Source organism: Phoenix dactylifera, chromosome 14 (genome assembly GCF_051530095.1).
Source record: "Phoenix dactylifera cultivar Ajwa chromosome 14, Ajwa_hap1_PhDact_Kaust_v1.1, whole genome shotgun sequence".
Lineage (NCBI taxonomy): Eukaryota > Viridiplantae > Streptophyta > Magnoliopsida > Arecales > Arecaceae > Phoenix > Phoenix dactylifera.
Window position 1 is genome coordinate 23,860,431 of NC_143203.1, and position 13,298 is coordinate 23,873,728.

General features: G+C 37.1%; 1 protein-coding gene across 1 annotated transcript; it reads right to left on the reverse strand.

The window, feature by feature from the left end:
- Nucleotides 1–1,356: 1,356 nt before the first annotated feature.
- On the reverse strand, nucleotides 1,357–13,001 carry LOC120112717 (ABSCISIC ACID-INSENSITIVE 5-like protein 2). The gene is made up of 4 exons (XM_039132330.3): nucleotides 12,880–13,001; nucleotides 11,163–12,201; nucleotides 10,944–11,015; nucleotides 1,357–1,946 (listed from the first exon to the last, which is right to left on the reverse strand). The coding sequence occupies exons 2-4, from the start codon at nucleotides 12,012–12,014 to the stop codon at nucleotides 1,866–1,868; spliced, it is 1,005 nt and encodes a 334-aa protein (XP_038988258.1). The 5' UTR covers nucleotides 12,015–12,201; nucleotides 12,880–13,001; the 3' UTR covers nucleotides 1,357–1,865.
- Between the last annotated feature and the right edge of the window lie 297 nt (nucleotides 13,002–13,298).

Below are 13,298 nucleotides of genomic sequence, written 5' to 3' on the forward strand. Positions count from 1 at the left end.
TCGGGAGAAGAGAGGGGGAGGAGAAGAAAAAGAAAGAAAAAAAGGGGGAAGTTTCGGAATAAAAAAGAAAAGAAAAATAAATAAAATGGAAAAGAAATAAAATGGAAAAGAAGAAAGAAAAGAATAAAAAAAAATAAGAAAGAAAAGAAAAGAAAAATAAATAAATAAAATAAAATAAAATAAAAAATAAAATATATATAATAGAATAAGTGAATAAAATAATAATTAAGAGAGAGATCACATTTTGAGTGCACCACTGCACCTCCTCTCTCTCCTTAATAAGTAGATTTTAGTCTGAATCACCCGATTGGACTTAAGATCTATTCAAGTTTATTTTAAAATTTTAATTTAATGAATAACGAATAATACATTTTGAACCGTTTGATAGATATAGAGAATTTGTCGAACGAGATTAGGATTCTGCGAGCGAACCAAAGTAAGTAATCCTGGCACAAATCTTATTGATTTCAAATTACTATTTAATTGTAGTATGAATTAGAGAAATATATATTTGTTATGATGCTTTTTTTCGAAAGTAAGATCAAGCATATAGTTGGATATGATTCATAAATTTGATCAAAATGCATCCTTCATAAATATTTAATTGGTATGAATTATAGTTATGATAAATTGCATGAAAATGAATTATTTTTATGAAGGTATGATAAAATTTTATCTTGTTACATGTAAGAATTATTATTATGACGAGCTGGGCAATACCTTACAGTAGCAAGACCGTGTCATGAGCCAAATTTGGGGCGTGACAAATTATGTCCGGATTCAGGTCGTGACAATATAACAACGATACCATGATAAAAGCTTTTAATTAATTTCCCTCGCAGTTTCCAATTTTAAGTAGATACCATGTTGTTGTTTGCATTGATTAACTTACCTTTGTGTGATGTTCGCATTATTGCTTTGGACACCAATGGAAGGAGCCCTCATAAGATGTTTTGCTCTTAGGTGAACTAAATTCCAGATGGAGGGTGGCTTAGCACACTCCGGCCGTCAGTAGATGCCATGCGAGACCGCATGGACTCCTGCATTTCAAATGGAAAAAAATTCTGAGGGCCATTTGCTCCAATACTAAGAAGAAAATTCCTCTAAATCATGCGTAATAGCCTTACTTAGGCAAAACATTTGGTCAGCATGTCTCATTACAAAGGATTGCCTGCTTCAAATCTTCGTAACAATAATCATGTGACTGAGTCCTTCGAAACAATCAACTCCATAGCTTCATGTGGCTTTCTACCGTCTGCAGTATTAATATCTCATCCCATCGCTCAAGTAAATGTTTTATAGACATAATGAAGTATCAACTACATTATATGATTCTGATTGCATGAACTGATAAACTGAGCTAGCATAGCAAATATACATAAATTTTTAACTGAACCTCCGAGTTAGAATTTACAAGTCAAATGAATCGCACTAATCCTGCAGCGACTTTATATGCAAAGCTTGATGCCCCGGAAGAGTTCACTTCAGCACGCAAGGAGTACTGTAATTACACTTTAGCTGCTGCTTTCGATATATCTAATGCCCAGAAACAATCAGAGCTGCAGTTCTTCACGCATCCACCTTTTATCCACTAGTTCAATGACCATCAAAGCTAACGTGCCAAAAAAAGACACATGAAATATATAAAAGAACTCTAATAAGTGCTCATGTGCCTAGCAGATTTACATTGAACAAAGCCTTAGTAGAAGTTTACAGAAGGGGCGGCAGCAGCATACGTAGGGGCCCTCACAATCTTAAAAACCCCAGAGCAGGACAGCGAAAAAACCAAAGCTACCACATATTTCTAACCCAAGACGCAAATACAACATCCCATGTCAAATCTACAAAATTTAATATGAACATGATCAGAAGGGAGCTGAACTTGTCCTCCGAAGCTGATACCTCGGTTCTGGTAGAGGTACTGAGAACAGTATCTTCTCCAATTCCTGCAGGGGGATAGAGAAATAGAGTCAGCTTTCTGGTGTGGCGTACAAGCTCAATCATCAAAAGAGAAACATTTTCACTAATGATCAGAAACTAAAACTAAAACTCTGGTCATGAATCGCTTTGTTCTTCTTTATGCCTGCAACATGAAATGCCCATGGATCCTTTGGAAATATAGCATCTCTGGTTTTCTCGCTAATCAATTAGGGAAGAAGAATGTACATAAGAAATTCAGTATTTTCTTGTAAAAGTCAGATAGCAATATTTCTTAACAACAAACATAAAAACAGCCACAAGATTGTAGAAGATGAATTTGATAATATGCACGGTGAGATGCAGAGGTTCTCTGAGAAAAAAAGCAGCCAAGGAGTATGTAAAGATACCAATGACACTTGCGAGGCGATAAGTTCAAAGAACTCATGGCATATGTGGCATGAGAACATTTACTATCTAAAGCAGACATTCCCAAGCGAGAGGAGAATTAAGCATAAACCGATATCATGTCATCATTTTTTTCGTTTTTTATACAAGTTTGTTCCCGTAGCAATTTCTGAGGCATAGGACCATTCACAAATTTAAGCAACTACTCTTCTGATCGCAGGTGCCTCTTTATCATCCTTTTTCAATCATGTAATACTCTATAATTATATTTTTTATGATATAGCTTAAGATCTCATCCTTACACAAATTTAGGAGCAATTGATGTTTTAACACTTTTCCCACCTACTATTTGGAAAATGCTCAATTGGATCACCAAGGAACAACATGGGAAAAAGAATTATTGAAGTCACGTTACATCTTATTCCCTTTTTTGGGTTTTGGGGGGAGTGGACAAACAGTCTTAATAAACCACCACCAAGGTTTGAACCCTGGACCTTCCCTCAAGAGCAAGCCTTTAGGAAAGGGGTGCCAATGCTGAGCTAACAGCCGGTAGCATCTTATTCCTTCTTTTTTAAAAAATCTATTTGCCATTAAAAATTCCTAATCTTCATGAGCAAGGACATCATCGATATAGATGTTTCTCCCACTCAAAAATTGCATTTGGTCCCTCAAAGGAACACCAGATAAAACTAAAGTAAGCTGATTCAACCTATACTCGCAGAAGGAATAACTAGAGCTGCTTCAGAAGCCCCAAAACTAACCCGCACAGTTTATGCACTAGGGTTGCTTAGCGACAGGCTTATGCTGACTCACTATTACTAAACATATCTATGCTTGTTGGAATGGAATTAGATAATAAAATTATGGCTTTTTAGTCTTTAACAAGAAGCATAGACATAAAAGAAAACTCTTGTCCAAACATCTCAATATGCATTGACAAAAAGATTTTCCAACTGCAAACAGAGGTAATATGAGAAATAAAAGTAAGAAAGTATCTAGGTTCGCCCAGATAAGACCAATGTTATTATTTACTCTAAACATAATAATTATATTAGTCTATTACCAATGATCCTAACAAAATGCAACCTACATGACAAGTAGACCTGTACCAGAGAAGAAATTGGTGAGTTTAGTTAAGATCCCTTCCAAAACATGCGATTGGGAGACGATTAACTGTCAGTACTTGCTTTGGCATGCTGGTCAAGGCTAAGGAAGCCTGCCTTTTGGCTGGGTTTGAAAATTCGGCAGGGCTGGAACAACAAAGTAAACAGATCCGATCACACATTTTTGTTTGACTGCCACATGCACAGGACACTTTCTAGTGGTTGAGATAAAACGTTAAGAAAGTTATATTAAAAAAAATTATGTTCCACTAAGTTAGAAGGGCACGTGATATGAAGATGGAATAGTTATTAGAACATCTAAAAGGAGAGTAGAAGTGACCCAGTGAGGAAGAGCATTCTAATTTCTAGTGATGGATCTGAAAAAACAAAAGAAAAGATAGAGGAAGGACCTAGGCTGAAGCAGAAATAAGGATAGAGTGTAGCTTGAGAAGAACGAACATAATAGTTTGGAATAGCTTGAGATGAAAAATTCATAACTCTAGCCGTGGTTGATGGTTTAAGATATGTCGGTTATAGTTATGCTTGCCCACTACATAGTCTTAAGCAGTCGAAGCAATTTGTCTACATCACCATCATCATCGTGCTACTACTCTCCCATACCTATTATTGGTCATGAGACCATTATTTTAAAAGGTGCAGATTGTGAAGGAAATGAACTCATCTATCATCCACAAAACATATAGAGGAAGATTGTGAAGCAAAACCAACATAAAGCAACAAGCTAGAAACTCAAGAATCTTTTAGAGGGCAACAGAACTCCAGATAAATCACATACATGCCCAATATCAGTTCAGATGGTAGAGGAGTTCACCAAGACATCATCTTGGCCTCCCATCACTAGCATTTCCTAAACTCGTAACAAGAAAATGTCGATAACCCTGAAAAGCTCAAGCATGAAACTTGTGCCTAATCTCCTAATCAGGTTAGTTTATCCAGAGGACATGGAAGGATGGGAAACCAACTATCTGCATCCCCTCTTCACTAATATGAGAACATGAACTCCAAGCAACATACCACAGCAACAACCTACTACTATATACTACTCAAACTAATACCTACTCCAAAAGACTCCCCTCCCATTACTGCTTATGATGACTCAACCAATCATCCTTGCCCTTACAAGATCTTTCAAATATCAGACTACTCAACTCAAAGATGCAGACTACAGAACATCTATTCTAGCTCATAGTTTACACGCAACACCTACTTCAAAAGCCACCTTTGCTACTGTAACTGTTTATATGATTCATTTTCAAATGGGTCACCCCAACATACTTTCGCTAAGTGAAAAGGTCATCCCTTCCTATTTTTGATTGATGAAGATCATTGCTTTTACTTGTTAGGGTTTTCATTGTTCTTGTATGAATTGGATCAGGAGTAATGGAAGCAAATTCATTTTGACTTTATTGCAATTTCTGGGTTGAATACATGACTCTTTTTATCAGACCTATTTTGAATAGAAATAGTTTCAACAGGTACTCCTTTAGGAGTAGGCCAGGTTAGGAATGTCTAAATTCATAAGGTCTGTGCTTTCAAGTAGTTTTGATGTCTCTAATGCCTTCATAAATGGGATTTGCAATTACAGGAATGTTTTGAGTGCCTTTTGTTGGAAAAAGGTCTTATAGCTCAAGCCAGAGGTTAGGAGCAGAATTGAATCTATGAAAGGAGAAGGCCACTTCATGCAGTTAAATCTTATTCAGAAATTTAATGACGTTGCTAGATTTCAACTCCTTGGAGAACATTATCATATTGATGAGATTCCATGATGAGAGTGTGACTTTCAACCTTTGAAATTGATTCTTAGTTCCAAAGCAAGCTCAGGCAATATCATTTCTTTCCTTTCACCCCTTGTTTTCTTCTCTGCCAGGGATTTTTTCCCTTTTCAGTCCGTGACATAGGCCTTTCTCTTCCAAAATCTCAATCATTTACGTCATCCCTTAATCCTATTTATGTATCCATCAGCTAATCAATCTTAGTGGCTCACACATAGTCAAAAATCAGAATTTTCAGGAGTTTCCAGCAAATTAAAAACATAGGTTAATGTTTACCCATATACGTCCAATAGTTTATAAATTTAACTTAGTTCGCTTAAAATGAGCAGTTCTAACTGAACATAGACATTTACACATTAGTTCAGTTCAAAAAATCTTTCTGTTGAACAGAGTCACCCCACCCCCTCCCTCTTCTCCCCTTCACCAACACATAAGCACACATCACCCACCCTTTCCCCTACCTCACCCTCACCCCCTGTGTTCCCCCTGGTCCCTACTCAATTGCCACAGCAGAATTGTTGAAGCCTATAACAAGAGCACGCAGCTTACAATTTAAGCAAGTTGCACTGTTACTTAGTGCTATTTATCACCATAGATATATGGCCAAGCAAAATATCTTTATAGGTAATCTTCTGACATGATTGGATTGTGCAGCATGATTGGTTTTCTTTTAACTTCTTTATGCCTTCTCCGCCTCCTAACTACAGTAGCAAATCAGGAGAAAGTTGCACAAATTGAAGATAAGGTTTTTGTTAAATTGAACTGTTTTTATAATGTAACAGCTATATAAATCCATGTCTAACAATTTCACAACAAGAGCACTTCACTGACTTTTCTCAAAATAAAGGTTGAAGAAGGGCTTCTTTCCACAAGTAGGTTTCTTTTTTTGTTTTTCAGTGCTGCCTTATTGCTTCATCTATTTTGCAAAAGTAATGCAACTTCAACAATATGTTATTTGTATCAAAGGAACCTTATTCTCCCAGTGGCTTGCTATGCTATTGTAGCTATGGTAAGACAACATGCAACAAGTTAGTTTTCCCTGGAAGAACAACTAATCAATAATCGTGATCGAGACTTGAAGGTCAAACTTCATTGACAAATAATACAACTTCTCGTTATAGGAACTCAAATCAGGAAGTCATCATGAACTAGATGCTTGAGAGTTGAAACTGTGCAAACCAATATAGTAATCATGATTTAGAGTATGACAATAGATAGTGAAGGATTGCACCCTTGTTTGTCATTGCAATTGAGTTACTAAACTTCATGGAATTATACTCAGAAAGTTTCTAAGCATCCTAGATTGCATGAATTAAAGATAAAACCAATCAAGCATCCATATCTAACAACTACCCTTTAAGTCTTCATGGTAGGCCTCTGTATTGCCAAAAACTACCTTGACTCAGAATGTGACATGAATTCATGGCAGTAACATCCAGGTGACAATCAGTTGTCAAAATCTCTTTTATCCATCCATGGACCCTTATCGAATTAAAGCAATATTCTTATAGCCAAACCCATTTTGATGAGATATCTTGGATGATGATGATGACCCTTGTGGTGGGGAGATATTTTAATGATTTTAATATACCAAGCACAAAAAGGTGAATATTGTTGTTTGAAAATTGAAACTTCATGATTATATCTAAAAGTGATAGAATATGAGGGCAAGATGAAAACTACCAGCCCAAAGAAGATGGGAAAGTACTTGAGATTTACTTCTACTCACACATGCTTGTATTCTTTTTTTCCGGTAACTTTGTATTCTTTTTCCAAGGCATAAATAAAACTTCTGCTAAAAATAACGTATTGATATGTGGTGAATAGTCCTTAAGAATGATCTGCAAGAAAATTTCTTCAAAGATGACGGATTATAATTTGCTATTAAGAAAGTTCCACAGTAAAGATTTGTTATAGTTAAATATAATGTTAGCTTGATTTTGATGCTTACTAAAAGGCTATTCCTAGAAAAGGAAAGCTCAATAGAGCATGTATTTTATCAAAATCAATAGTAAACATAATTATTATCGGATTCTTACATTTTGATTCACCCAAAACACATAAGTACTCATGTTTTATTTTGATATAGATATAATTCACTGACAATATAAATCACCTAGAAGTTTCATTTATTGTAAATACAGAAGAAGAGAAATTAAAATGACATTGTTTACAGCCACTAAAGTTTACTTTTCCTTGTACAAGCATGTTTTATATCCATTTAGTTCATAAAGCATGTTTTATATCCATTTAGTTCATTGCGATGGAAGTCTATGTTAAGATCAGAAACTTAAATGGATGACTAGAATAACATTTGATTTGATTTCCTTATTTTCTTATAAAGTTAAGAAAAATAATATTTATTACTTATTGAACATTATTAATGAACTTAAGGATTTGGAAATTTAATTTCATTCATATAAAATGAAAATTTAAGAATAATTTGTTTTCTAGAACATTGCATGTGATTGGTGCAATTTGCTTTCCAAGATTCAGGATGGAATCGAAGGATTGATCAAGAAGAGCCTTCCAAACAAGCATACAGATATAATGATTTGAAAGGAGATATATGGAAAGAAATTCCTTGTGCTCTTGATCAAGATGCTTTTCTTTAGGAAGCTTGCAGTTATACTGGGAAAATCTTGCTTTTATTTGTTCAAAAATAATGTCAGATGATGTCTTTGATCATAAAATGGGACAGACAAAAAGTGAAGATGAAGTTATGGGCGATTAACAGGAACTGATTCGCATTTTTATCTATTGTCTATGGCACTGGTTTTACCATAGGCAATTAATATTTCGATGATGTGGGGTGTTATTTACTACTATAAATATTTCTCATATTTATTTATGTTTTATTGCCATTAAAAACAAAGGGTTAATCATCACAGGTACTGTACCTTAACAAGGATATTATTTAGATAACTCTGAGACCTATCAAGCAACCAACTCTGAGACCTAGAAGCAACCTAAGCAAATGATGAGAGAAGCTAAATTACATACTTGGAAATTTTAGAAAAGCAGGCAAAAGGCCACATGCCATATTCGATGTCATATCACAAAATAACTTGGAGAGTTGCAACATCAGGTAAAAGACATGGGTTAAAGGTCTAGCCTGTGAGAGCATAAGCACATGTCATTTGCACACATTTGCACATCATAAGTTTGCAAAATTCCTTATTGCCATCAAATACATTCTTTTTCATTTAAAATACTAAAGAAATTGAGAGACTTTAGTTCATAGTATACAGAATGTGAGCTGGGGGCATATAACAGCCATCCCAAAGAGCCACTAGAGTGGAAAGCAATCAAGAAGAGGAGAGATATAGAAGAAATGAAAAAAGATCAGAGAAAGTCAGAGAACTTCTGGTTACAATTCCCCTCTTAATATCAGTGAGTTTCTTAAAGGTATTCTTATTGGTGGAATCTCTCAAACAATATTTGCATGCAGACAAGCTAAGTTTGGTGCAAAGAAATTAAAATTCTACCATGTGGTTTTCTTAGCAAATCATGGTGGATGCAAAGGATGTCAAAAATAAAACAATATGAACCTTCTCCATTGAAGATTTGAACTGCAATGGTTGAAAATTCAAAAAGTTTGATGGCTACTCCCATGTACAAGGATACGTAACAATACATGCATGCACCCACAAAGGCACGCATGCACGCAGGCGCATGCGCACAAACAAAAGGCTTGGCTCTAAAACCTAAGAAGGCATAAAACCCAACGAAATATCAGCCCTGTCCATGGGATATGTGCTCTTGATGCACATATCCCATGCATAATCGATATGCTTTTCTTGGAAGATCCATAACTATCCCAAAACTCCGTACCTCAAACTACAGATATGAGATCCCAGCTAGAATTAAAACAGCCCACAACCCTTGTTATTTCCACATCACAAGAATGAGAGTTTCATTTGCAAGGTCATCAATTCTTGGTGATGACCCAAAAATTTTCATAAATCTTTCTTGACCAATTGCAAGAAAGATTCTGAACAATTGACTCAAAAATTAAAAAAAAAAAAAAGCAAGAACAACGTACATGCAAACCTTATCCACCTACTTCCATTTTTTTCTTGGGTTATCAAAGATTTGGATCTTTTCTAGAAAAACTAGTCAGAAGAATAGCTACATTTTTCTTGGTACCAGAGTTACTAAATCAACTGTGATACCATACCTAGCCATCCAGCCTTTTCCCAGCTATTTAGGGTCAGCTACTATACCCACTTTGATACGTGTGTGTATATTTACATGCATGCATGCATACACATGTCTAACATTTGTTACTTTATGAACTCGAGTGATGAAATCTAAATATTAGCTAAATTATCAGAGGATAATTAGAAACACAGATCTTGCTCAGGGCATTAGTAAGGATAGGAAAAGAAATACCGAAGGTTTGTCAAATGAGAAATTTCTAGCTGGTTTGTCAAATGAGGTTTGTCAAATAAAACACAGATCTCATATTGGAAATGCATGTGCATCGAAGGCCTACAGAAATTCTTGGTAGTTCTCTAGCTTGTCATACAATAGATTAGAAAAATTATCGACCTATAAAGTGATTAAATAAGTATTCTTGAGTCAAATTAGATGACAAAGGTTGGTTTGCATTCATGCATTAAAAGAGGTATGGTGGACATAGATTAAGATCGGTGACAAGTATCCTTGGTAGTATGGTCAAATATTGAAGCTTCTTACTTGGGAAATTTTATTTCATTAGCTAAATAATTCAAAAGCAAGAAAAATCCAAAAAATGCATTTTTTTTTTGTCCACTTAGAGATAGTACATGATAATAAAAATATAATGATTTGGTGGGCATTGCGAAGATTATGCAGAGATAATTACAAACAACTTAAAAAGAAAAGGAGTAGACAATAAGCAATGTGCTAAAATCTCTGACCTCCTAGTTGTTATTTGTTTTACATAAGGAGAAGAGCTTTCAGGATGTGAACTACATAATCAAGTGCTTGCTCCTCTATTCAAGGTGGCATTTTTTACCTTCTAAAATCGATTACAGGGAATGTGTTCACAATCAGAACACATTCACAAACAACTATACCTGTCACAAATCTCTCAACCAAATAAAGCAATACAAGATTTTGAGTTTAGCCTGATAAATGTAGGGGAATATTCGGTCTAAGCTTTAGAGGAGTGCAAATTAACAGAAGCAAGTCATAGGACATAAGATTTTTAATCTTTTGAAGTAAATATACATTCACCAACAATATGTCTAAGTAAATATCCAATTCAAAGTACTTTGTTGCACTCTCACTTCAGAAAATTATGCAAACACTTAATGCATGTCAGATGAAGTGCTCATGTATTCTGTAAAAATCGGATGAGTAAAGTATGCATCTGTGTGCCAGGAATCTGATTTTTGAAGAACCACTTTCTCAACATTGAGTTTTACATAACTTAATCATTGATAAAGTCAAACTATGACAAATTGCCGGAATAAATACATTCATCTTATTGTTAAAAATCTTGGTTCATGATTCAACATCATACCAAATCTTAAGCACAATGAGTCAAGAAATCAAAAGTTTCTGCATTGAATATAGGAATCATAATTTTCAAATGCACTGATCTTAGATAACCTACAAATAAAGAATAAGAGACTACCACTAGAAATTTGTGTTTGATGATATGGAATACCAAATACTCATGAATAAGGCTACATCCATCAAAATCCTAAAAGACAAAAATGAAAAAATATACCTTCTGTTTCTTCAGTCTCACATTTTCCTCTTCCAGACGAGAAACCTTGATTTCTAGTTCATTTGTGTAGGCCTAGCATAACAACACAAACCTTTATTAGATAATGAATGATTGGATAAAAGTATAATAAATACCAAAGCATCGTATACCACATCATAGCAGACTGAAGAAAGGTGAACCAAAAAACAAGCCTTAAAAAAACATAAAGTGGAGCCCAACCTGCTTCCTAGCTCTTGAACGGGCAGCAGACTCCCGATTCTTAATCATCCTCTTCTGCCTCCTCTCCACTAATCTGTCCGTCCCGTCCCCTGAAGCTGCTCGTTTACGACCTGGCGGTGTCTGTGGATCGGAGAGCGCCCCCAATCGAGGAGATGAAATGTTCATCTGGCCATCAGGGAAGACAGCGTCCAAAATGGGGCTGGTGCCAAGACCCAAAGGCTGGGGGACCGGACAGCTCGGGACATAAGCACCCATCATGCTTTGCTGCCCCTGCTGATGCTGATCCATGGCAGACATCTGATGATATTGCTGCAACCAATGTGCTCCCTGTCCAAAATCCTGCAGCCCAGCCGCTGGATTGGCACTTCCAACAGGACCCACATTCCCCATAATATCATTCACATCCTTAGCACAGCCCTCCACAACCACCCCAGCCTTCACCAGAAAGTCCTCCAGTGTCATCTCTCCAAGTGTCGACTGCCTCTCACAACCTGATCTCTGCTCCTTGTTGCTCTTCTGCTGCCCCTGCTGGATATCTCTCCACAACTCATCCACCGTCTTCTTGCTTAGGGCCTGTGGCATGGTAATGCTTCCCTGGCGCTGGAGGCCAGAACTAGAGGTATATTGGCTGGTGGCGGTGTCAAGGTCCATTCCCATGGGTTGGTTGCCCTCTGGGAACACGCTTTTGAGGAGCTCATCAAGGTTCATGCTGACTAAGGGTTCACCCAAGTGGCTCTGGACCTCATTGAGGGTAAGGCTATAAAGGGAGCCTTGCCTCGCCAAGCTCTGAATCTGGGATCGCTGCCCTCCACTGCCTCCACCACCCTGCGACGCCATTGTCTGAATCCTCATTCACCGACTCCTCAACCAAATCTCAGCAGTCAGAGCCTCAGGCCCAGACCCCACATGCAAAATCTCTGCGAACTCCAAAATACAAAAAGAACCTAAAACGCACGAAGAAGTCTTCTCTTTTCTTCTGAAGTTCCTCTTTTTTGATAAAATCAACAACAAACACCTTCTATCCTTCCAAACCCCTAATCTGCAAATCAAAAGAACACAACTCAGAAAGAGCTTCCAATAAAACAAACCTAGTGATCCTGAGAACTCGGCTGAAAAGACTTCATCTCTGACTACCATGAAAGAACTCAAGATGCCCCTAAAAAGAGATTCCCGGAACTAAAAGGGGCTGAAAGTTTTCATCGATTCCAATACCCAAAAATATTTTTAAAACCCTAACAATGCCCACCTTCCCACATCGAACCAATCCCTTCAAAATCCCAATCCAATCCCCAATCCCAAAACCCAAAACCAGAACAATCCCATCAGGAATTCAAACCAGAACATGTTAAAACGGACCAAATATCTCATTTCAAGAAAAGAAGCAAGGGTTCAAAAAAGAAAAGAAAAGAAAACCCCCCAAAAGGGAAAGACTGCACTGAAAACAACCCCGCGGAACCGGAATTCAATCCCGTAGGCATAAAAGGAGATTGAGGGCATCTAATTTGGAAGAGAAACAAGAAAATCCAACAAGGCCCATCACCCAACACGCGACCTTGCCCCTCCCAAAAAGGCCTCTGGGAACAAGAACCATCATGCCCTCAATCTTTTCCTTTTTCTTCCCCCGAAATTTCCACCCCTAAAGAACCTGTAGAAGAACCCAAAATGCCAGAAATTCTGACCCCAAATAAAGCAAATCCAAAAATCTCTTCGTACTCACCAGCACTCATTCTCCTTGTTTTCCTCCAATCGAGTCGCGGTGAGAGGGAGCGACGATGAGAGAGAGAGACCCAAGAACCAAATGCCCATAAACAAAACCTATGATTTCGGCCGCGGTAATGCTGAGTTTATATATTTGAGGGAAGGGACTACTTGGGGCGGGCCCCACCAAGGTGGACTTTTGACTTGTCGTCTTCACCAGAGATCCTACGTATCCAATGGGACTTGGGTACTGTAGCTTGGTCAGAAGGTGACGTCGTTGGTCAACGTAGGGATATGGCTTCCAAGATATTTGTGAGGGTTAGGGCTTTCTGTAGACATGTTAAGATCTTGACATAGATAATCGGGGTGCATTCTGTCGACTTGGTGGCCCTGCTCCAAGATCAAGCTCTTGTGACACGATGAAATCAGCAAATCTTA

What these genes read in the sequence shown, in the direction of transcription:
- LOC120112717 (XM_039132330.3), bottom strand. Translation starts at nt 12,014, where the DNA reads ATGAGGATTCAGACAATGGCGTCGCAGGGTGGTGGAGGCAGTGGAGGG. An exon ending in GTTCAAGAGCTAGGAAGCAG is followed by an intron (nt 11,016 to 11,162) that starts GTTGGGCTCCAC and finishes TTGTTATGCTAG; the next exon opens with GCCTACACAAATGAACTAGA. An exon ending in TGAGACTGAAGAAACAGAAG is followed by an intron (nt 1,947 to 10,943) that starts GTATATTTTTTC and finishes ATCCCCCTGCAG; the next exon opens with GAATTGGAGAAGATACTGTT.